The 26,795-nt window shown below is 37.5% G+C and overlaps 1 protein-coding gene across 3 annotated transcripts in view; it reads right to left on the reverse strand.

The window, feature by feature from the left end:
- Positions 1–22,374: 22,374 nt before the first annotated feature.
- The window catches only part of ATG4C (autophagy related 4C cysteine peptidase), a gene marked incomplete at its 5' end in the record, with an annotated part of 80,813 nt that continues 76,392 nt past the window's right edge, over positions 22,375–26,795 (reverse strand). For 2 of the 3 annotated variants that reach the window (XM_081086464.1, XM_081086463.1), the window contains one exon: positions 22,375–23,500. In XM_081086464.1, the coding sequence (XP_080942590.1) occupies positions 23,333–23,500 (168 nt within the window). In that variant the 3' untranslated portion in view covers positions 22,375–23,332. The remainder of the gene's footprint in view (positions 23,501–26,795) is intronic. The other variant, XM_081086465.1, reaches the window with a different exon arrangement.

A 26,795-nucleotide genomic window follows, 5' to 3' on the forward strand; every position in this document is an offset into this window, starting at 1 on the left:
ACTCTGTTGGCTGTGTTGAGAATAGACAGAAGGAGTGCAAAGACTGGGGGTCTAGAAGCTATTGCAACAATCCCGGTGTGAAATGACAGAGGCTTAGGACAGGATGGTAGCAGTGCAGTGTTGAGGAGAGACATTTTCAACCAACTGTTTTATATCATTTTCAAAATCAACTCTACCTTTGAGGGAGCATTACCTAGTTAGTAAACTATAAGGCTTTGGGCAGCTCATACTAGTTAATAAAAAACTTCTAGGTATCAATCACTTATTTAAACTTCCAAGACCTCACCCAGAAAATTCATTCTTCAGATAATCATACCCTGGCTTCTGCCCTGTAATTAGATCTAGAGGCCAAACTCAGTTTTGCTCACATGGATTTAAGGTGTATTCATTTTTGGAGATGATGAGACATTTATAATAAACTATTTTTTATATATTTGTGGGTGGTCTCTTTCAACTTTCACTCTACATGTTGGCTCACTAACTTGGTTACAGTGTTTTGACCACTAAGCAATCTTTGTCAAGCGTGGTTACATCTGAGATTATGCTGATCAGTAGTCTGACATCCCCATGCCAAGATATAATTAGAACATATCAGCAGCTCTCTTCGTTCATCTCCCTTTAATCCCCAATTTCCCACAATTCCCACAGTTGAATCAACTATTTATTTTTATTGTAATCAGAGCACCAGACTTCTTCCAACTCATGGGCCACACCACTTGTGGTACTGTTCAATTCTCCCTTCATTCCAGGTCATGTCCAAGGCGCATCCCAATGTTGCCTTGTAGGATAAGTGATGACTAGCAACAGACAGAAATGCGAATTTGGGCAGTAGAGATGCTAGGTAGGCACACAGGAGAAGCAGCTTCAGTGAAAGATCCTTTCAGGATCTGGCTTTCTTACGCTACCACAGCCAAGTCAGGTTCAGTTGAAGTCATACCCACATTTTCCTCCAGTGCTACATAGATGGGCCGAGGTGCCATTGTGCCCTTCCAAAAAATCCTTCCTAGGTAATTCTCCTCCCTGTCTCATCAGGCCACGCATCTGATCATCAGGATTAAAAACAAACACAAACAAATGCTATCAATGCAAAATTATGTCTACTCAGTTTTTTCTTTTTTAACCATCATGTGTGGGGATAGGAGAAGACAAAAGGCAAAAACATGGTCCTAAGGATGTAGCAACAGCTTAATTTTTCCAGATGGATCCAAGGTTAGTTCTTACAAACTGGAAAAAAAAAATGTGCCCAACAAAAGAAGGGTTCTAATCAGAAGATTATGAACATAAGACTAAGTTTCCCCCTGACTAGGCTCTTTTTTTAGGTTGAAAGGTTTAGAACAGCTTATGGGACATTTCAAATGATGTCTTCTAAGCATTTTGCCCCCTTTAAAAATCACACATAGCCCTTGGATATAAAAGCAAACAGGCTGGGTAGTTTTAAGTCTGTCCACGGCTGTCAGGAAATGCTGCATTTAGCCACACCCACCCACAAAGGTTGACTTCCCCACAAACCTCCCAGCAGTACGTGCATGAGCATGTGGATTTTTTTGGCAGCAGAGAAGCTTACACATAATCCTATTACTATCCTAGGCACCTATTAAATATGACTGAAACAATGCCCGTTGGAAGTCTTAAAATCTTAACCACCAGTTTTACTTCTAAAATAAAGTAAACTGCCAAAAGTTCTGATAAAAGTGACAATTTATATTTTTAAGTAGTACAACTGGAATTTTCCTATAGCTGTAGACAAAGGAATCCTTACTCGGTTAAGTAGAAGAGCACCAATAAATTTAAGGTAGCTTATGCAAGTTAGGCACTAATGAATGTCATCTTCTGTTTTGTCATGAAAAAAGATCTTTCTGCTGCTAAAGGAGACTGATTTAGATTATGAATAGCTGTAGTGATTTGCAAAAATGGCTCCAGAGAGATAGAATGAGACTCCATATACTCATGGCACTTGAGGTTTCTGCCCTTTTTGTTGAAAATTAATTTGTCCTGTGGGTTATTGGATTCCAGCTCAGCCAATGTATATTGCTCAGTCATCACAAATTTACTTAAAATTTAGTGTAGCTGAAGTTCATTCAACAAGACAAAAGTCTACAGTTGAAAGCTTCTAAAAATCTTTTTAAAAAACTGGCTAACAGTGTAATTGAAAGTGCTGGCGTCTAAGTAGATTCACATAATGTTTTGCAGGTATCAATATATACTCCATTACCGCGTGAGAAATAGATTTTTCACTTGTTTCCCAAGGAAAAGCAGATCGGGGGGAATTCATCATCTTTTGGTAAGAGGACATTTTGGTTGGAGTTTCCATATTCCCAAAACATATATAAAGTCCCACATTCAGGCTAGGTTCTGTAATACAAACCATATATTCCACTCATTCACATATTTTATTCATTTCAAAGCGAATCTTTTTAAAAAGCAAATAGAGGATACAAGTCCTAATACTTTCAAATCCCAAACACATTACAGTAGATAGAAATTAAAAGTACACAAATTCCATCTCCCATGTTTCAGCAACTCTTCCCGCAGGCCACTCACTTCCTGCTTGGGAAGCTACAGGAGAGAGGCGGGAGGGAGGGTCACAGTAGAGAAAGTCATACCCCAGACAGAGCATCAGGGTACAAATCATTTGCTTTTGACAAAAGGAACCCTAGTTTAGTGGCCATGCTCCTTTACCCAACAATAATGAGAGAAAAAGAAAAGGGAGTATTCTTCAAAGGGGGCTATTGTGAGGAGATACAAAGGAGACATTAAAAATAAAAAAGAATGGACAACTAATTGTGAGAGCAGTTTTTAGTTCATCCTTAAAGTGATTTTCCTTAATATAATCTATACTTCTCATTTTAATACATTTAAGTATGCATATTGAATGCATTAAACAGATTTGAATATGTGTGTTTGATAGTCTCCCTTTCCTCTGAAAATCTAGATGGATCTGAAAACTTATTTAGTAGTTAAAATCACACCAGAGAACCTCATCTGTGATTAGGGCCGCTGGGATAGCTCCTAATTAAATTGATACACAGGAGGCAACAAACATTATTTATTCATTTCATTTGTAGTTGAAAGATTACAGGATAAATAAGACCGTTTTCTCCTGCAATGTTATATTACAAAGTAATTAAGAGATAAACCTGAATGGTAAAAACATTCGGATATGTCATCCCATTAAGAAAAGAAAACAAACACATTTGGGGTGACCTAAACCACTGTTTTGGACTCTTTTGATAGAGGCTTTTGTTTTATCCCTTGCATTTAAGATTACAAAAGATAAAGTTCAGACTGAAGCGATCAGCTCTTTGCTTGAGGTACAATTGCACAAAATGAGATACAGAGTGCTAACCAAATCATGACACAATGGACTGGAAATTTTAGATTAATAAACCGCTTTCAGTGGAGAACTAAATAACTTTTACAGTTTTATCTATGGTTATTTGTTTCTCTGAAGATTTATGGTCCTCGCAACAGATATGCATCTTATCTTTCACTTTCCAGATTAAAGAGAGATGATTTTAAACAGGCTTCTGACTGGCATAATCTGGAATTGCAGATGATCTCAATTTTTTAAAAAATGCTAAAAGTGAACTTGCAAGTCAAATGAAAATGACTTTGCGCATGTCAGGTGCACAGGGGGGAAAATCTGCATGCATCTTCTGTGACCAATACCCATCCCCTCGCCCTACCCTGAATCAGCGAGGCGCAATCTATACATGCTTAACCAGGAATTAAAACTCTTCGTGCTGCTGCTGCTTTAATTGATTGATGCTAAAAGTTTAGAAAATAAAACCTAACCAGCTATTACAAAGCGCCTTTAACCAAGCCTTCTCCTTTGAAAGCAGGATCCTCAATTGAAACTGGCAGACCACATTTTTAGGTTTCAAGCAGCTCTGTCATTCTACAAGGAATGTGTCTGCCACTTCACACGATAGCTTGAGCTGAAAGACATGTACTTTGAATCAGAGAATCAATAGAACACTTAATGGACAATTAGGAGAACAGCTGTAGGACTGTCAGAGGCCCATCTGTACACAGCTCCAACAGCAAGCCTGGACAGGGCCGGAAAACAAAGTACACCGCTCCAGGGCACTGGCCCCGGTACAAAGCCTCCCTTTCATTTCTCATTTAATGTTAATATAGTGTTCTTTTTCATTACAAATTTTAACACGTGTAGAAAATTATGGAAATTGCTGAAGCCATTTGTCAACTTATATCATGTGAATTGATCAATAAATTTCACTACTTTGTTGTTAATGTAGATAAATTTTGGCATTTAATTAAGCTCCAGTGAAAATGTGGCCACTTTTAATTTCAGCAGATGCTGTCGTTTCATTTGTAATACATAACTACGGGGGTAAATACAACCCAATCATGAATTATCACTAAATATTTATAGACAACGCAGCAATTCAGAAAGTACACACAAAAGATTTTTACAATGCAACAATTACTGTGGGCACAGCCTGAAATCGGTGGCATGAACGCTAATAGGAGCTGTGAGCAGAATCTCAATATTGCAGCTCCATCAAAGAATCACACGTGTGTATTCGTCTCTCCTGATCCTGCTTCCATAGATTGCATCTCCAGTCGGCAGAAATAATTTCACATTCTTTTCACGGAATTGTTCCAAATGTTCAAAGATAGCTCCCGAAGTTTGTAGAAGCACATTAGAATTTATCAATTAAAGCAATCCATTCCTTTATATTTCTTTTAACTAAAATGATAAGGATACAATAGGGAGGCTTCTTGTAAAGGAAAAGAGCAAAATCTAAATTACATGTATTTTACACACATGACTTGGATTTGGGCTATAAGCTTGGTCAAGAGGACATGGGATGGGAAAGGAGACAGAACACCAGACAATGGAGAAGGCAGAATGAACTTTTTCCGCTTCCGCCATGTGGCCTGAGGGGCCCCGAGATGAAATCCTGCTCCTGACAGCCAGAAGCCCTCTAGCCCTCACCCTCCCCGGCGCAGGCTGACATGATAAACTGCTGTATCTCATTTGAGGAGGAATAGGCTGCCTCTTGGTGATTCCGCTGGTACCTTCAGGGAAAAGGGATTCGAAATCACATCGCTGTCTTTACAGTGAAATCCACTCCATAACGCCCATCCCCACCGCGGTGTGGATGCCAGGTCGGAGGGCCCTGCCGCCTGTGTGGCCACTGCATTTTCCGCAGAGGAGCGGGCCTGCGCGCGGTGTGTGGTGCCTTCGTGAGTATTAAACAAATTAAGTTTAGGGAAATCCAAGCTGATCCCTCTTTCCCATTTTTACAACGTCTCCATGTCAAATGGGCCATCGCTGCCGAGGCAGTCTGGTGCTTCCTGTTGGTCTGGCAGAAGAGAACGTGGTCAGAGAAGACAGTCCTCCAAATCCAGGCTCTGTTAGGGAAATTAGAATTAAGCAGCCAACGGGAAAATGGATGGGGTCCTCTTGCCGAACCAAATTACACATCTAACTTTCCAGCCAAAATTCTCCCTGGCTCGCCCTCACAGGTTCATATTTCTTTTTATTTCAAAATTTAAATTTCCTGGGACTGGAGGCCTTATTTGTATACCCCTAAAAAAAGTAGAAGCTCTAATACAGATAATTAGAAATCTTTTCATAATCTCTGAAATCTAGGATTTCACCAAGTCAACATAATAGTATTTTCCTGAGTCATGTATGTCTGAATTTCTATGTCTTTGGTGAAAACTGAGGAAAAATATAGGTTATTGTTTGGGCTAAGGAAATACTAGCATTTGTTGAATCTTTGATGTGAACATTAAAGTGGCAAGAAAGTTAAGGGGCAAGATAGAAAGAGAAATAAAAATTGAGATTCTAAAAATTTGAAACTGTAGTGAATTAAAGGTGGCCACAATTATTTGTTTGTTTGTTTTCCCCGTTTCTCCCATCTGTCAGTGGAGTCTACCTATGAATCTCGGCTGGTCTTATGAGTTATTTTGTCCAATAGAATTTAGCGGAAGTGGCTGTGTGAGATCCCAGCCTTCCGAAGGCCTGGAAGCTACTGCTTCGGCGCTCTCCTAGGAGTCAGTTGTCCCACTGTAAAAACAAATTGGGTTAGACCACATAATGATGAGAATTCCCTTGGACAGTGGTCTTGGGAGATAGGAGACCATTTGAATGCTCCAGCCCCAGGCAAACGCCGACTGAGAGTGCCGCAAGACTGACTGCGGCTTCCCCATGTAGAGCAGAAGAACCTCATAGCTGAGCTCAACCCACTGAACAACCAGAAATAACAAATCCTTATTAGGTTAAGTCATGATGCTTTCAGATAATATGTTACATGGCAATAGATAACAGAAACAGAGATTTTTATCATAAGACTCTCCATTCTTTTTCTTCGCATACCCTACTCTCCTTTTGAAGCTATGCGAACTGGCAATCAAAATTGATTTTCCAATGCCTCTTGCAAAAGCGACCCAATAACAATAAGACAAAAAGCCAAGGTATGAACTGAGCAGGGGGAGGGGGTAGAATTATTTTTAAAAGGGAGCCCAGACTTACCTCTGCAATGAGTCTTCTCTTTTCTTTCTTTAGTTTCACTAATTATCCCAAGTCTACATCAATGTTCAAATTGGGCACCAAAGGAAAGGCATTTTCTATAACAGGAACTCCGTCCCTTTCCAGGATTCTACTCTTAAAAGTCAACTGAATGACCCAATTTACTTAAATCAGAATAGATTTTAAGAGACATCAGTAAATGTTCTGCTATTTACATTAAAGTTGCCAAACATAAATCCTTTAAATTAAATTTTCTCTCAACTAAACAAATAAACTAGATTCTAATCATAGCTCTATCATGTGTAGCTGTGCAACTTGGGCCAGTAATTTTATCTTTTTGGGCCTCAATTTCCTTATCTGTAAAAAGAAAACAATGGACTATATAATCTTTAAGGTCCCTTAAAACGTTGCCACCCTTCAAAGATATATGTCAATATATCGTTTTTCAAGTGATGCCAGCTCACTCTTAATACCTTATTATGATTATATTAGTGTCAACTAAAAAGTCCTTCTCTGTTGCCGAAGGCAGGAATGAATATATCCTTAATTGAATATTCTACCCCTGAATAATTGAGGTGATTGTGTAATTAACTTTCTCTCAGAAAGTACAATCCGAATTTTTGAACTCCATCATTTTGTAAGAACAAAGAAGTATGACAATTTGTCTTTTCCATGCAGGTCTCTAAGTGGCTGCCAATCTTCATAAAGTTCATAAGTAGTTAGTACATATTTAGCTTGTGGCAAAGATCTAAGAGGAACTGAGGGTAACAGCTTCAAAACTCACTGGTTCCTATGTTATTTCGGACATTGTAAATGCTGGCACTAAAAAAGCTGTCCTATTTCAGGGGATCTTCTTGAACCGTAGCTACCTTCTGGGTTTAGTAACACACAGGATATTAATGTGTCATATAAGTCTAGTTTAAAAACAAACAAGTAAAAATAAAAACTTAGGGCTCTCTAGCTCATTGTATTATTATAGTAAAATGTGATAAAGATATGGTAAATATCACAAAGTTCGTTTTCACTTATATCTAGAAAAGGAACACTATGGTTCATTAATTCCACAGACAATTCTAAAATTAAGTGGTTTCAACCATTTATGGAATCAAACAGATCTGTAGAATACCAGCTGGGTAGCCTTGGGCAATTTGATTAATCTCTGAGTCTGAAGTTTCTTCCCTATAAAGCACAAATTTCTGTTTATAGCATTAAAAATGAGATAATGCATATAAAGTGCCTAGAATAATAAGCACTCAGTAAATGGAAGTTACAATTAAATGTGAGCTCCAGGAGAGCAGGGACCTTGCCTGTTCTGTTCACCTTTCTATCTCAAGTGCATAGACAAGCTGTGGAAGGAAAAGATTATTACCCTGGCCAACGGCTCCAACTTTTTTCCATGGCCTTGTTACACTGCTCATCAAGTAGAAACACTTGGTTTGGGCTTTATGGTCTTTAACCTCCTCTGTTCATCACTAACAAAGAATGAACTCTTTAAAAACCAAAAATGAATAGATCACCACTCCCCAGTAAATGAAGTCATGAGCATGAACAAAAGAAACCATGGCTCACATGGAATAGCAGAATCCCTGACCACAAAATAGGTGCTTTTGGAAGTTGTGCTCACTACCTTTACAAAGGCCATTACTTTGGTGAGCTTCTGTTTTGGTGAACGTTTTCTCACCAAATAAGAGTTTGTACAAGCTGGGTTGTGTAGAATCCCTGTGGAGTAGCTGTAATTCAGTCTGGTAGAGGAATGAAACAGAAAGAGGTTCCAGACAATCTGCGCCAGGTCCATCAGTGACCAAATGAAAATTAGAACTTACCTGGCTTTATCTCCCTAACTGTTATTAAATAATTGACCCTCCTAATTTGCTTCCTATATTGAGAATTTGTTTAGTGGAAAGAAGCAAACTCAGAAAACAAGGTATATGTGTGTTCTCAATCTTCCTTCGGAGAATTCAGGCTGAATTTGCAACACACCAGAATAAATCTTAAGAAGATCAATGAGCTGCCCAGGGGTCCTGCTGCCTGGATGGAGAATCAATTCCGGTTCACTTTCATAGGAACACATTCTTTTACTGTGGCAAACAGTGGTTGAGACTGTTCCATCCCCAAAATTGTACCAAATCTATGCTTCATCAATTTTCTCCCAGGAAATGAGTCAGTTCATTGGGTCTCTACATATGGCAAACACAAAACCATACAAAAAGATTACACCAAAACAAAACTACTACAGTCTAAGCTTTCTACAATTACAGAGAGTTAATATGGTTATTGGTAAAGCTAAAGCCAATGAAGACACAAGTATAAAACTTAAAAGCAGAAAAGAAGGTTAGGGGAATCTGCCTGAAAGAGGGCCAAACCATAAATAAGAAACCTGGTACTCGGTGTTCTAGGTGCCTGATAACTCATGGACGCATGGCAAAAGCACACCGATACTTCCATTTGTGCCCACTCCCACTCTTGTGAAAAGAAAGATAGCAGGAAATAGAAAGTGGGTGGAGATCTTTATGAGAAGCATTACCACAGATAGAACTTGGGCTAAACCTTGGGCATCTTGTTCTTTGTACCCAGGGTTGGCTATCCCAAGTTATATAAAACTTCAGATGAGTTGAAACCTTCACCTTCAGATCAACTTCTTTCAGCTTTGGATGAGATTTTAAGGTTCTAAGATCTAGTCTTCTTAAATATAAACCATGATGATAATTTTGGCATTTCTTTTCTTTACGTACCAATATTAAGAAAACATCCTTGTCTATGCTGGGGAAAGCAAGTAGACCACAGTCAAGGTCTATGTGTGTCTTGAGGAGAAGCTGACTTGAATCAGAAATGTGGGTTTGGGTCCATTTCCAATAACTTAAATGGATCACAGCGAGCCCAATCCTAGTTCTTCTTGAGAAGTTGATGTGTACATGTGCATAAAATATATATTAGAAGTATATTAACACAATTCTATCTCAACAGATTTAATTCTTAAATGCTACATATACTTGTTTAATCTCCCGTTTTAAAAGTAGAAAAGGTTAGATTATAACATCAGGTTAGCTCTCTTTGAAGCAGGTAATAATTAAGTTGATTCACTGTTGCAATTACTGTCAAATCCCCCTTAATTACCAGAGATTTTATAGCAGCTTCATTATACGTCTGCTGTAATGCATTGTGGCCCTAAGGAGAAGTGTTGCAGGAAATTCTGCATAGCATGGATAATTCTAACCTGCAGTTACAGCTTCCAGCAAAAGCGCCTGCACTAAATTTATCTTTTTTTGACATTTCTCCCTGTTACTCAAGCAGTTAAATGAGGTAACATTACTAAAATACCTACCTACCTTTGAAAGTTAGAATTGATTTCTCCATAGATATTAAAATTAAAAAAATAGATGAAGGGATAAATTAGCCTTCAATAATTCCTGAGGATTAAATTATATTTCATAATTTAGATTATGGCATTCAAATAGATGTGAGTCTAAATCACAAATATATCTCCTATTTCTTCTTCTTGTGGATATTTCATATACGATAAGCAAGACAAAAATTATTACCGAGTCCCTAACAAAAACTCTTGAAGAAGATAATCAACTGCTTTTTACTTACCAATGATTTTTTCCAACCACTTTCTGAGGAAAGTAATCATTTTAAAAAGATCATTTTTAAGTTTCCGTATCACTGCTTGTTTTCACTGAAAAAAATCTTGACAAATCAGAGCCTATAAACTGAGTAAAGTTCAAAACAGATAACCGAATAATGGCTCTCACAGATCCCTTCTTGAGTGAGGAATTTACTCCATAGAATCTACTCGATTCAGAAAGGGCTGCAGTGTCAATGACACTATTGGCAGCTGTGTTAACAGTTAAGGGCCTGGCTTTGTACAGCAATACTGTTATTAAATTTCTCCAGAGCCCATGACTCATTAATCAAATATTCATACATCTCTGTAAATACACACTGAACAGAGAATACCCTCAGAGCTGAGCATCCCAGTACAAGCGCTCTTTCATGTCACACTGACAAAACCCTGAGAACATGCGGTCATGTTTTGCATTTCTAATGCACTATGTACTCTTTAATACTCCATTTCCTAAAAACAGAACACAAATGATCTTACTGATGGCAAGTGTTAGAAGGTTACAATTAAAATTATTCCACTATTGCTTCATACCATCTTTTTTAAAAAATGAGGACAGTGAATCAATTCTTCTGTTCTTTGTTTACCATCAAACAAGTAATTTTTTCCCAGGCGGATGAAGAAACCCAGGGCCATGCTCCTATTAATACAAGAATTTGTATTAGCATGAAAACAACAAATCACTACTTACACGAGGGAGGCCAAATCACTTAACATATTAGCAGACATGAACTTGCTATATTTTGCAAAGTCCTCCGTCTGTTTTACAGCCCTGGGAGTTTCCCCGCTGTTGTACAGCAACAAAAGGTCTTTCTCAATTGCGGTCTCTGGAAAATTGGGGTCTGAAGGCCAGGCAAAGAAGAGAAGGTTCCAAATGCCGCCTCATAAGGCTACTAAGATCAGACTCTTCACCCCAGTTGGGCAGGATGTACTGTGCAGAGGGAAGAGAGAAAAGGAGCATCTGACATAAACCTCCCATCTATCTGGGACTTTCTGAAACAATGGGGACCTGATTCTCAATGCCAGTGAAACAGAAATAAATCTGTGGCATCTCATCTCTTCTTCAACCTCTCCAGTCTACTAACCAAACTGCCTGTGTCTTTAAGCCTGATTTTCCAAAATTCTGGCCACAGACTCCCCTTCCACAGCTGCCCGCTTTCATCCCCACGCAGCTCAGTCCTCCAGCACTCTAGGTGCTATTTTTGCCAGTGCCTTTAGAGCCTCTAACTCAGGGGTTCTCAACCTGTGGGTCGCAACCCTTTGGCGGTTGAACGACCCTTTCACAGGGGTCGCTTAAGACCATCCTGCATATCAGATATTTACATTATGATGCATAACAGTAGCAACATTACAGTTATGAAGTAGCAACGAAAATAATTTTATGGTTGGGTCACAACATGAGGAACTGTATTTAAAAGGCCAGAAGGTTGAGAACCACTGCTCTAACTCAATATGACGCAGCGAAAACTAGAACAGGCTTTGGAATCAGGAGAGGTTTAGATCCCAGACTAGCAAATTGTCAGCTGTGCTAACTCTGCAAGTGACCTTACCGTATCTGACCCACAGTTTCTTCACCTGTAAAATGGGAACAATAAAAATAGCTATTTTCCCAAGATTTCTTCGAAGAATAAACTAAATAATATTTAAGTACTTAGTAAGTGCCCAATAAATAGCAGTTGTTGCCATTGGTATCATCATTGCAATCATTAATCCTCTATTTCTTCACACTGACTCAAATTTTTACTTTTCCTGACAATACTAATTCCCTCCTAAATTCAGCCAGCGAAGACGCTCCTTCCATTGAAATCCCTCTGACTCAGAGGGGTAGCTTTGCATGCCCACTTCCACATGCTGGTTCTATCCTCTTGCACCCTCTCCTGATGCTCAGACCATCTACTTCCGACACTCAAAATGCTGCGGTTCCTAATGCCAGCCTCAACTTCCTTCTTGCCTCCATTCTCACAACCTTCTATATCTCCACCTTTCCCACTTTTAGTCCTTTGGTGGCCTGGTAAAATCTATGGACTGATTCTCAATAAAACATATTTAAATGTAAGTGAAAGGCATATGGTTACAAAGGAAATGTTATTTAAATATTTTTCTATATTTATATGGTAAATATAAATATAGAAAAATATTAAGAGTACGTTAATAAGTGCTAGCAGCAAGTTCCACCTATAATTTCAATGCAGTGTAAATATTTTAAGGTAACTGCATTAAGTATGCCATGAAAGTATTTGTGATTTTTATTAATGACAAAATCCTAGGTACTGCTGATAGTTCTATACTTTGGTGCCTGTTTTCTTTGTGGAAGGAAATACTATGTTTCAGTTAGCTGTTAGTGAAAATAAAGACATGATTTTTTTTTCACATTCAAGTTCATGGACCCTTGAATTCTATTCTATTCATGGGTTCATCAGGATCATCTCCATTAAATGACCGTTCCTCAGCCCCATTTAATTCACTAAGTTCATCCACAGACCCTATATAATTATATTTAGATAAATCAGACTTTAAGGGTAGGGCTTGAGAAATCATCTTCCAATTTTAAATCTTCATATTTTAAAATGCTAGAACTAAACCCCAGTAATTTGACTTCGGTAACCTTTGTTTCTCCCTTCATAGCATCATTCCTCCTGTGTCTCTTGCCCAGGCATCTATCTACCTATATAAGTATAAATTTCAGCCTGACACTCAGGCCCTCAGAAATAAATGACATACATTTCATCTGTATCACTCATTCTGCCCACATTATTGCAGGATGTTTATCATCATCCACTTATTAAATGCCAGCAGTGCTCCCTCGTCAGTAAAACAACCAAAACCAGGCACATGCATTTCAAATGCATCCCAAGCCCCACTTTTATTTGGGGAACATGGACCCTGTCTCTGGATTTTTGTGCTGTTTCTTTATGAGCCCAAATACCTAGCTTTTCCCTGCTTATCTATCAACCATCCCAGACTGGGAGGATTCATCTCAGATGCCACCCCCTCCATGAAGACTACCCTAATCCCTATAGCCAGGTGGGAACTCTTTTTTGAAAGCAAATATAATTTTATTTTGTACAACTTCTATTATGTCTTCTCTTCTCCTCCCAAGCATGACAGTTTGCGTATTTTCCCCATCATTAAGTAAATTTCTCTGCTCCCTGAGAGAAGTGTCAGGTTTGTGTATGTAAGTGTGTGTGTAAGTGTCAATTTTTATCACAAAACATTTTAAGAGCCTACAGACATTCAATATTGGAATGGAATTAAGAGATTTCCTTGTTGTTTTTTTCTTTTTTAAATTCTTGTTCTCCAAGGCTAGTTAAAAAAAAAAATTAAAGCCCTAACCGGTTTTGCTCAGTGGATAGAGCGTCGGCCTGCGGACTGAAGGGTCCCAGGTTCGATTCTGGTCAAGGGCATGTACCTTGGTTGTGGGCACATTCCTGGTGGGGAGTGTGCAGGAGGCAGCTGATCGATGTTTCTCTCTCATCGGTGTTTCTAACTCTCTATCCATCTCCCTTCCTCTCTGTAAAAATCAATAAAATATATTTTTTAAAAAAAATTTAAAAAAGCAAACATTTCCTTAAAGCCTTTTCAAATCTTCAGAGATGAATTAAATTTTGATCACAGTTTTAAAGGCTAAACTTATTGAGGATTCACAATGTGCCTGGCAACTTTCTAAGTGTTTTTGCATATTTTCTCACTAAATCCTCACAATAGCCCAATGTGATGGTTGCAATATCTGTATTTTATAGACGAGGTTAAGTAACTTATTCAAGGCCATGCAGCTAGGAAGTGCTAACGTGGCTATCCGAGCAGAGCCAGCCTCACTCCAGTTTAGCCAGTTCACGAGTGCCATCTCCACTGTGTAACACTGGAGCTTCACAGAGTAACACTGGTTTTTCCCTAAATGTAAGGATTCATTTTTCCCCCCAAACTGATAGTACTGAGTGACAATGTAAAGTCTTACTTTCGAAACACCTGTTCTAGCTGATGCTATGGTACTAGTACAATGTGATATACTATCTAATTTGGTATGTTCTCATAGATTATGACCATTGCCGTACCACCTATGTTTTGCATGTTGTATTCCTTTGGTGTTTGGGGAAATTTCACACTGTATAAAAATTCAAAAACACTTTATGTTTTAAAAATAAAGACTGGCCCTGAATCAAGACCTGCAATTTACTTAAGCTGTTGGTTTCCAGCAAGAGCCTAAAGAAATGTCTTTCTATGGTCTGTTGGCCTTTTCAGAACTTAGGAGATGGAACTGTCAACTCATTTCAAAGAAATATCAAGATAGATAGATAAATAAATAAACAAAAAAAATGAAGACAATTTCTGAAGAATTGACAAACTGATCGTAAAATCCATATTAAAATGCAAGGGATTCAGAATTGGCCATAATTATCTAGAAGAAGAACAAAGTTGGATGACTCACACTTCCCAATTTCAAAATGTACTACAAATCTATAGTAATGAAGATAGTGTGGTACTGGCAAAGGATAGACATATACATGAAATAGAATTGAGAGTCCAGAAAGCCTTACACTATGGTCAACTGATTTTTGATAAGAAGGTCACGACCATTCAATGGGGGAAAAAATAGTCTTTTCAACAAATGGTGCTGGGACAACTAGACTTCCACAAGCAAAAGAAGAAATTTGGATACCTATCTCAGACCATATACAAAAATCAAATCAAAATGAATTTTACTTTTAAGTTTATTTTTTAATTTATATTTATTGTTGAAAGTATTACAGATATCTCCCTTGGTTTGTTCTTTTGTATTTTTCCTCCATTGATCCCCTCCACCCTACACTGGCCCCTCCCAGGCTGTCACCAGACTATTGTCTGTGTCCATGGGCTATGCATATATGGTTAATCTCCCTCCATCCACCCCAAATGAATTTTTAAAAACCTATATGTAAGAGCTAAAGCTATAAAACTCTTAGGGGGAAGTATAAGGTATAAATCTTGGAGACTTCGGATAAAGCAATGGCTTCTTAAATATAACACCAAAAGCATAAGCAAAGAAAAAATAAAAAGTAGACAAATTGGACTTTACCAAAATTAAAACTATTTATGTTTCAAAGGACACCATCAAGAAAGCAAAAAGATAAACCACAGAATGAGAGAAAATGTTTGTAAATCATATAGCTGATAAAAGCTTTGTATCCTGAATATGCAAAAAACTCTTACAACTCACTAATATAAAGACACATAACCCAATTCAAAGTGAGGGAGGAATTTGAATACATATTTCTCCAAAGAAGATAGACAAATGGCCAACAAGCACATGAAAAGATGCTCAACATAATTTGTCACTAGGAAAATGCACATAAGGTACCACTTTACAAACACTAGATGGCTGAAATAAAAAAGATAGTAACAAGGGTTGGTGAGAAAGTAGAAAATTGTAATCCTTATAACACTGCTGGTGGATTGTAAAATGGTGTAGTCACTATGGAAAAGTCCTCAGCCCGGCCTCCACCCTCTCGCAATCTGGGACTCCTCAGAGGATGTCCGACTGCTGGTTTAGGCCCGGTCCTGCTGCAGGATCCCTGCGGGATAGGGCCTAAACCGGCAGTTGGACATACCTCTTGTAATCTGGGACTGCTGGCTCCTAACTGCTCACCTGCTTGCCTGCCTGATCACCCCTAACCACTGCACCTGCCTGCCTGATTGCCCTTAACCACTTACCTGCCTGCCTGATTGCCCATGACTACTCGCCTGCCTGCCTGATCACCCCTAACTGCCTCTGCCTGCCTGCCTGATTGCCCCCAACCGCTCGCCTGACTGTCTGATCACCCCTAACTGCTTGCCTGCTTGCCTGATTGCCTCTAACCGCCTCTGCCTCAGCCCCCCTGCCATGGCTTCATCCGGAAGGACGTCCAGAATAATGTCCAGAAGGTTGTTCGGCTGTCTGGTCTAATTAGCATATTACACTTTTATTATTATAGATAGCCAAAAAGTGGGAACAACCCATATGTCTATCAACTGATAAAGAATATGTGGTATGTTCACCTAATGGAATATTATTCAGTCACCAAAAAGAATAAAGTGCTGCTGATACATGCTATAAATCGTGAAAGCATGCTAAGTGAAAAGAATCAGACACAAAAGACCACATTGTGATTCCATTTATGTGAAATACCTGGAATCCATGCAAACAGAAAGTAGGTTAATAGGTACAGGGTATATTTTTTTTTTTTAGTAATGAAAATGTTCTGGAATTGGACAGTGGTGATCATTGCATAACTCTGTAAAGATATTACAATTGCCCTAGCCAGTTTTGCTCAGTGGATAGAGCATCGGCCTGTGATCCAAAGGGTCCCAGGTTCAATTCTGGTCAAGGACATATGCCTAGGTTGCTGGCTCAGTCCAAGGAGCAGGAGGCAACCAATCAATGATTCCCTCTCATCACTGATGTTTCTATCTCTCTCTTCCTTTCCCTTCCTCTCTGAAATAAATAAAAATTAAAAAAAATATTTTAAAAAAAGATATTATAATCCACTGAACTGTACACTTTAAAAGGATGAATTACAATTCAATAATGCTATTACTTTTAAAAAAAAAAACCCACAAGATACCACTTCACACCCACTAAGATGGCTAAAATCAAAGACATTAGACTTTCATATGCAATCTGATTTCCTTAAATCACCTTAAATATTATGAAGTTGGGACTTTTGAACATCAGCTGACAAACATTTTGAGCTCTGAGCCAATGCTGCCTGCCAGCAATATCACAATCTTTGTATAGCAGCTTATATACTATCGGGATTTTACACTTCATTTCCCCCTATTTTGTAAACATGACAGAAAAATGGAAAAATGAAAGTGCTAACTCATGATAAGAAATGTAGGTCTCATAAATTTAATATAATTAATATAAAGATAGAAACAATCATTAGTCTCAAAGAAATGCTCACTGGACTGTAAGTCAATAAGCTCTATGACTACAAAAGAACAAAAATAAAGACACCTATGAAATGCCAGAACTATATCATCCAAGATCACGTCAAGCCTATATAATTGAAAAAAATTATAATTAAAAAATATTTTTAGCCCTGGCCGGTGTGGCTCAGTTGGTTGAGCATTGTCCCATGTACTGAGAGGTCACCAGTTTGATTCCAGGTCAGGGCACAAGCTCAGGTTGCGGGTTTGATCCCCAGGAGGGGGCATACAGGAGGCAGCCACTCAATGTTTCTCTTTATTTTTTTTAAAATATATTTTATTGATTTTTTTTTTCACAGAGAGGAAGGGAGAGAGAGAGTTAGAAACATCAGTGAGAGAGAAACATCAATCAGCTGCCTCCTGCACACCTCCCACCGGGGATGTGCCCGCAACCAAGGTACATGCCCTTGACCGGAATCGAACCTGGGACCTTCTAGTCCGCAGGCCGATGCTCTGTCCACTGAGCCAAACCGGTTACAGCTCAATGTTTCTCTTTAATTGATGCTTCTCTCTCTCAACTGCTCTCTTCCTCTCTCTATAAAAATATTTTTAAAAACCATATTTTTAAAAAATAAACAATCGCCAAAACTGGTTTGGCTCAGTGGATAGAGCGTCGGCCTGCAGACTGAGGGGTCCCGGGTTCGATTCCGGTCAAGGGCATGTACCTGGGTTGCGGGCACTTCCCCAGTGGGGGATGTGCAGGAGGCAGCTGATCGATGTTTCTCTCTCATCGATGTTTCTAACTCTCTGTCTCTCTCTCTTCCTCTCTGTAAAAAATCAATAAAATATATTTTAAAAATTAAACAATCAAGTACCTTTTAAAAAATGGAAGTAAAAAAATTAAAATATTTTTATACTCTCTGGGACACTGAAAAAACGTATGGTTCAGTTCCTTCACATTCAACTGTTTTAAGTGTTTACAAGAACATATTACATATGAAAATAAGAGTCTGTTTAGGTATAGACACGGGCTGGTAGCCACAGAACTGGACAAGCACAGTAGGTCAGGATTAGGAACCAGTCATAAGACACCGGTAAAACTACTATGTAAATCAGACGCTTAAGATAATATCGATATACAAATCAAAATATGAAAGACTGAATGGTAGTCTTCTCCATCAAAATAAAATAGCTAAATTTAAACAATGAGAATCAAAATTCAACCTATTAAGCATGCTTAGAGTAATGTGAACATGAACAAAAAATAGAAGGGAATATAGACAAGGAAAAATAATATGTCGAGGTAGCAGAAATGTGAGGTGAATTTTTTTCTGTACTATCTATTTTAAATATTTTGGAATTAATTTAATATATATATATATATATATATATATATATATATATATATAATCTCCATTAAAACCCTCTGATTATTAACTAGAATGCTGACCTTAGACTCTCCTTATTTGTTCCATTATGTGGTAATCCAAGTCCCAGGACATATTGTCTCCCTAATCCCATATCCAATTCCCCATCTTAGATTCACTAGCTATAATTTAATATAAGTGAATTGACCAGAACAGTGCTAAGTAAATAACAAGTAGTACGTAAATATTAGTATGTCACACTGTACAACTCCAGGGAGTGACATTCACAGAACATACACTGAAAATTGTGTTCACTGGCACTGTGCAACATGGCAGCCCCCTCTCCACTTTCTAGTATTGGTCAGTACTTACTTTCCTCCAAAACCTACGTCAAATTTTATATTATCCCAGCTCGCAGCCTTTTTAATTCATATATTTTTATCTGTGTTAGTTTACTAGGGTGTATTTGCCTAGATACACTCAAAACTTGTCAATAATTCTCTCATCCTTTTGTTAGCAGATTCATATTGAATTTCTAACTTGCCTTTGCTTACCCTTTCTGCTTATAAAGTAACTCATGAATTCCTAATTCTTACTAATTTATATATCTTAGTATAAAATATAAATATAACATGTATATTTATAATTATTAATTAATTTTCAATAATTTAAATGAAAAATAATTATTTGCAGAATTTTTTTTAATGAATCATCTTAGATGACATCTGGTATCTGTATCGTATCGTTGACCTAAAATAGGACAAGACTGAGTTTCTACATTGCTGGAGGAACTGGTTAGAAGATAGCACAGTAATTTTCTACCTAATCACAAACATATTCTATCTACTTTTAACATATTTTACTTATTGTGAAGCTGCCTCCTTAGCGCAGTAGGCAGCACGTCAGTCTCATATTTTTCTTATTGTGAGAGAATAAGTGAAATTTTATAACTGTAGTTGTGAATGTTTTGGGCCATTGCTTACCACCAACTGTCAAAGAGGATTGTGAAAAAGAAAGGAAAATGCTAATTCAAAAATGTGTCTGCAATACTAACTCTAAATATAATATTTTTCAAAGTTTATAGGCAAGAAGAAAGTCTTTATATAGCCATGAAAAACACACAAAAATGCTTAAGGTTTCTAAATTAATTTAAGATTCAAACGATAAAATAATATAAAGTTTATATATTAGAATCAATAAGGTATTTCCAATTTTCCTGGTCTGATGTTTCACATTTTCAATTCATCTCTACTTTGGTCTTAAAGCTCAATTGAGTAGAGTACTATTGAATTGTGGTTGATTGACAATACTGAGGCTATAATAAATATTACATGATAAATATTCTCCTAAAATTTTTTAAAGGACACTTGCTCTTTTTTTTATAGAAAATAATAATCCCTTATCCTTTCTAAGAAACTGCCTCTATCAATATATTCTGGATATCTTGCTTCTATTTTACTATTATTTTAAATTCTCAGTTTCCTCTTTATGTCTGTTTCAATAGAAATTCATATTATTTAATATTTTTAAATGTTTTTTTCACTATTTGTTCTTTCTCTGGTTCCTTCCTGTTTTTTTTGAAAATCCCTCATAATGTTTTCCTGGTTGTATAGTTAAAAAGACTTACATATATAATGTAAGCTACAAAGGTGATCTCTGGTAAACCATGAAGATGAAACTTATTCTAGGAGCAAAGTAATTAGCAGATAAAAGGAAAAAACCTAGATTAGTATGGTTTGACCAGAAATACAGTGCTTTCTGGCATTGAAAAATAGAAAGTAAATACAGATCTCTAAAAAAGCAGAGATTTCTGACCTAAAATTGGATAGATTAAAGTCATTTTTGTTCCTTTAGTTCTAAAAACAAGAAAGAATTAACATATATACTTTTAGATATGTTTGCCCTTGGACAATGTTAAATCCTAAAGGTTAACAGAACACAAAAGTGACCTAAAATTTTAATCTGCTAAAGTTATATTCTCACTAATACAGATTTAATTTGGATAGTTTAATGTAAAAAAAGAAAAAGAAAAAGAAAAAAATCGATACTTCAGGGAAATTCTTTTGGACATACTCATACTATAAAGGATCTTTTCATGCACTCATTTGGCAAATGGTAAATCTCAGGATTGCCTGCTGGTGGTTAATACATTGACAAAAGGGGATTCAAAGTGTCAAGTCTTAGGAAGAAGAGAGAAAAGAAACCTTCACCATCTAAAGTCACATCAAGCATTTTAAAAATTCATTTCTGAAATGTTAATGGCAAAGTCTAGTATCTTAATATTGATGTCCAAAAGGAGGACCCGCCTATCCTGTCTAACAGAACAGCCATCTTTGAAGCTTGTCCTTTTTCACTTTCCTTCATTCGGGCTGGATGAAATCCTTAAACTTTACTGCCTGAGTTTACTGACTGTCAGAATTTGAAATGAAATCTGTGTTCACAACAAAGTCTGAAACCAGAATGCACAGAACCTCTATTCTAATAATAATGATGTAATTTTGTTGCTGCCTTTCCAAAAAAAGATGATCACAACTTTTTGTCTGGTCCTTAGCTGAAGCTGAATTAACAGGCAAGAGAAATTCATCCGCTTATCTCTCAACTTTCACGAATGCATGCATTCATTCATTCATACATACATAGTAAATGATTTAAAGAATAACTTCTAATTCTAAACACTTATTCTCAGTCGTGGGGATGACTGTAGGGTAGGATTTATTTGTTTTGTCTAGACAATATTCTGAGTATTTTCAATATAATTCAATGGAAAGAAAGTTTCTGCCTCTTCTCACCTCCACTCTGTCTCTGTCCAGGTGTAATTTTATCTCATTCCAATATCCTTCTTAAAAATGATCCCCAAATATGCTGAGGACAGAATCCTATCTAATAAAGAGAGAATATGCTAATTGACACTCATGCCATTGCAAAGATGGCAGCACCCACAGTCAATAAGGAGGGAATATGCTAATTGACTGTCCCACCCTCAAAGATGGCGGCACCCATAGCCAATAAGGAGGGAATATGCTAACTGACTGGCACGCCCTCAAAGATGGCAGCGCCCACAGCCACAAGATGGCGGCACCCAGTCCCCTCAGCCCCCAGCCGCCCAGGGCCAGCATGAGGTGCAGGCAAGCCTCAGATGGTGGCTGCCCAGCTGCCCAGGGCTGCCCGAGGCTCAGGTAACCAGGGCTGGCTGAGGCGCTGCCAGCAGTGGCAGCAGCAGAGGTGTGACGAGGCGTCACCTTCCTCTGATCTCTGGGTCGCCTCCCGCCCGAGGGCTCCCGAACTGTGAGAGGGGGCAGGCCGGGCTGAGGGACTCCCCCTCGAGTGCATGAATTTTCATGCACCGGATCTCTAGTGTTATATAATTCACAGCTTTTACAGAGTTCTTGTAAGAGAACACTTACAATTAGCTCTGATTCACTGGAAGGTATGGGTGCTCTTATTCGATGTGCTTGTAGACTCCTGTGAATTCTGCAGGCATGTAGGAACAACAAATTGCAATAATTTAGATGGGAGGACTGCAGCGTATAAAATCAGGCATACAACTGGCTTCTTGTTCCTGTGCTGCTTTGACCTTCTAGGAAAATTAGTACTGGACTTCATGTGTCCAAATCTTATCTAGGGAAAAGAAAAATTTTAGATTTTAAGCTATTTATTTCAATTCAAAAAACTATCCTCACCGGGAAATGCCAAATCTGATTTCTCTCATCAGGCATACGAAAGCCATCTGCCCACCCTCTGTTTCCATTTTGCATGCAACTCCAAACCTAACAAATAGGCTTTCTGATGGGAGAAATCAATGACTTTGAATGATGCACAATTTCCACAGATAAGTCACCTTTCCACAATGAAACATGGAAGCTCCATAAAATAAGTTAATATTTTGCTTTCTGAGCAACAATATTATTTGCCTTATTGTGAAGAGAATTCATTAGTAGAGACAATGATTTTTCAAATGAAAGGATTAAAAGAATCCCATTAAAACCAAAACAAAGGCATTTTATGTTATCACATCTTTATTAAAGTAGTTATTTATAATCCTGGCTCAATAATAACTCTTGTACTTTTATATCACAAATTGGCCTTTAAATAACACATAACACAGTTAAGGCAGATTTACCTTTTAGATGGCCTCAGCTTCTAAACACCACTACACTGATTTATACAAATAACAAAAATCACGTAGAGGAGCATCTGTTGATATCTTTCTTGGTACTTATCTTTAGATTTCAAAACTACACAGTAAATAGAGTTCCCCATAAAATTTAATTTTTGAGGTAAGAAACAAATACTATTTCTGTCTTAAAATTGCCTTTATCTGATCTGACTAGGTGCCATTATTGTGAGTAACATAACCTTTAAGTTTGTGGGAAAAACCAATACTTTATATTTACTCCTCAAAGAAAGCTCAACAGCAAGAAAAACGAGAAGCCATTATAAAATCATATTGCTAAATATTACCTAAACTCACAATTCTGCTTATATAATTGTATGCATATAATAACAGCTAACAATTGCTATTTCATGTAGCAATATACATCCAATATGGTTGCATTAATATCAGGAGATGCATTCTCTTGTTCTTCTGGTCATTAGTATGAACTGAAGCTTTTGAAACTATTTGGAATCCCAATGTGGGGGCCTATATCACAAAACCTTCAGGAAACTGGTGGCCTCAGGTGGAAGAATTCAAAAATCGGAAGGCTTGGAAGTTAAGGTGGCATAATTAGAAGGTCTCCGCAGAATAGTGATGCAACCAGAGTCACTTGTTATTTATTAGAAACCAAGGCTCATAAATCATTTCTCTCTCAAAAAAATATCTTTAAAACTTGTATATTTCCAACTGTTCTTTTTTGAAAGAACATATAAAATTAAGATATTTGTGAAAATAAACCAGTTTCTTGTATACTTGTTTCTCTTCATTTTCCCCCTTCAAAGAGTTCTTCTTATCTTTTAAAGCAAGACAAACTCTTCTGTGCTAAATCTTTTTAATCTTTTATTTTCATCCTCTGAGAAAATGTCTTCCTTATTGGTTGTAGGAGATGTAAAATCATAGTCTCTGGAATGACCATTTACAAAAGTAAATAAGGGATATTTCTCTTTAGAAGAAATTTTCAGCATCTGTAACAGAAAGTACAGAAGAATTATTTATCCAACAGTAGTGCACAGTAGCACCCCATGACAAAATCTGATGTTTTAGCCCCAAATCTCTCACTAGCTTTTCTCATTTATATTTATTCAGTGCCAATGCTTTAATGTTCTGGCTAAAAGACAACTTTATATTGTTTAATTATAGCTAAATAACTGCTTCTCCATTGGGATTCGCCTTCAAAAATGAAGTACCATCTCCCTACCCCCACCAAAGTAAGTCTTCTGGTCACATTAGTTGGAAGGCTCACTCTAAATGGTTAATATTTATCTCCTTTTAGTAGCAGTAGACAATGACACACAATGGATTCATGGACTACAGTCAATATTGTGAAAGATTGCTTGATACCAGAAAAAGAAGCATTAACCTAAGTCAGAAGGTTCATTCTAATCTCAGTTCTACAATTTACCTTGATGTGATCTTCAACAAATCACTCTACCTGAGTATCATCTATAAAACAGGTATCCAAGCTCCTTATCTCAGAACATTGTTAAGATGACCAAAATTAAAAATAAAAACTTATTTTAAAAAATTAAGTTTGGTCCTTCTAAAGATCACTATATTTAAAAAAATATTTCTGCAAAAATCTAGTCAACATAAAAAACAGTAATCTTCTACATAGTGGTAATCCACACTTTACATATTACCTTCTAGAGTTAAACTAGATAATTCTGAAGTGAAAAAAGCAGTAACTGGACAATGGCAACTCTATCCATTTGGTATTCGTTGACAAGCCAGCAACACATTCTAAACTATTTTAAATCTTTCTGTTAAACAATTTCTATTAAAAAAATATAAACAATTTTCATTTAAAAAATAAATTTAGAAGTTTGAATGATGTTTTAATAGAAACCAATTTTTCTATAGGTAACCTGGAACTATAAGGAAGATTTTAAAAAGTTTATGTGAGTCACAGAGAATGCTGGAAATAATACCAAGAGTACTTATACAGGGTGGTGCAAAAGTAGGCTTATAGTTGCTCATATGGAAAATAATACAATAATTAGTAAATAATAATACAAGAGTAAACTCTGTTTCATGTACTCACAACTGTAAGCCTGCTTTTGCCCCACCTTGTACATCATTTATCATGATCAATTTAATATAATTTGTTCTTAAAGGATAATTTCTGGGATAAAAACCAAATTCTATCAAATGCCAATATTAAATCAAAGGTTAGTCAAATTCTTATATGTTACATTTATAGATTCTCTTGAAACATGGCTAAAATAAATCTGTATCCCTGGCACACAGAACAACATTCAATTAAAACTATTTCAATGAAAGAGTTAATATGAAATACATTTTAATAATATAGCCAAAGATACAGGAAACAGCTTTATTATCTAAAAGGCAAATCATAGATTTCTTTTCAGAAGGTCAAATATTTTATCACATTTTCCCTATGTACTAACTTGACAGGTTTCAGAATTACAGAGGAGAAAGCTAAAGGACAGAAGTTAAGCAATTTCTTCCATCATAATGCCAGTAGTTGTAAGAACAGAAATAGACCAGGAGATGACCACTTGTCCCCAGGCTGAAACCTTTCCACTAGTCTCTGCCAGCACACATGTAAAACTATACCCAAGACAGAGCAGTCTATACCTATGTGGTCTGTATTCACCACAGTGGAGCTATACTTAATGTAGAGTTTAATTCTAAAGTCAGCCCATAATATGAAAATCAAATAGTCAAAATCAATACAGTCAAAATTAACTTCCATACACCTTCAAATTGTGTAAAAAGGTTGTTATGCATAATTTTGTATATACAGCTCTGTTCAGGACCGTGTATAAATGAATAGTACAGTATATAGAAATGTACAGTATATAATAAAGAGTACACGGAAAAATAACGTTTTATTACGAGTTTGTGTAGTTGAGTTGAAGTTAAATGTGTATGTAATGTTAACTCCACACTATCTCCTTACTATTCAATCTTAAATCACTCGAAACCAACTTTTAACCCTAACTGTTCTGAAAATTCTCTTCTAGTTCTCAAATAAAAAGGCCTTTTATTAGTTCCTATTCTCTTGATATTTCTATAGCAATCAACACTTCTGAGCATTTCTTTCTTAAAATACTTCCCTTGATTTCTGTAATATTTTGCTTTCCTGTTTCTCCTATTTTCTGGACTATTTCTTCTTTATCTCCTTCACTGACTTCACTTCCTGCATGTAAACATTAATCAATTATTGATCCTTTATCTTCTCTATATATTCTATCTTCTCTCTTAAAAATATTATCGCCAAAACCGGTTTGGCTCGGTGGATAGAGCGTCGGCCTGCGGACTGAAGGGTCCCGGGTTAGGTCCCGGTCAAGGGCATGTACCTGGGTTGCGGGCACATCCCCAGTAGGAGATGTGCTGGAGGCAGCTGATCGATGTTTCTCTCTCATTGATGTTTCTAACTCTCTATCTCTCTCCCTTCCTCTCTGTAAAAAAATCAATAAAATGTATTTAAAATATATATATATATATTTTATCTACTGAGAAACCAAGATGGCGGCATAGGTTAACGCCAGAGTTTGCTGCCTTGAACAACCACTTCAAAAATACAACTAAAAGACGGAACGGGACATCACCAGAACCACAGGAAGGCTGGCTGAGTGGAAGTTCTACAACTAGGAGGAAAGAGAATAGCATACCGAGACTCAAAGGAGGCGCAGTGCTGAAGTCAAATACTAAGGTGCAGAGTGCATGCGGAGCGGGCTGGCGGCTGAAGGTGCAGTTGTCTGTTTCAATCGGGAGGGAGTCTCAGACTCTGAGCTCCAGATCCGGGCGAGTCTCTAGGGACCCAGACTCAAACAGGAGAAGCGGGACTGTCTGGCTTCGGTCAGAACTCGAAGGCAGCTTTCTCTCTGAGGTTTGCAGCGGTTGCTGGGACTCTGAGAGGCAGAGCCCCTGGGGACGGGACTGAGAGCAGCCATAACTGCTTGCTCCACCCGCCCTGTTGATCCCCTGGGACACGCCCTGCCCAAGCCCTGCACAGAGCCATTTGCCAGATAGCCTCAGGCAAAGGCTAGATTAGCACCTCCCTAGAGGACAGAAGTTCTCTAAATGCAGACACAGCTGATTCTCAAAGCCACTTGGCCTGGAGCTCAAATCCCCCCTAGTATTACCTACAACAATCAAGGCTTAACTACAACAAGACTGCGCACAAAGACCACTAGGGGGTGCACCAAGAAAACATAAAAAAAATGTGGAGACAAAGAAACAGGATGCAAATGTCAGAAATGGAAGATACAGACCTCAAAACCACACTTTTAA

Source organism: Myotis nattereri (genome assembly GCF_964212035.1).
Source record: "Myotis nattereri genome assembly, chromosome: 3".
NCBI classification, from domain to species: Eukaryota; Metazoa; Chordata; class Mammalia; order Chiroptera; family Vespertilionidae; genus Myotis; species Myotis nattereri.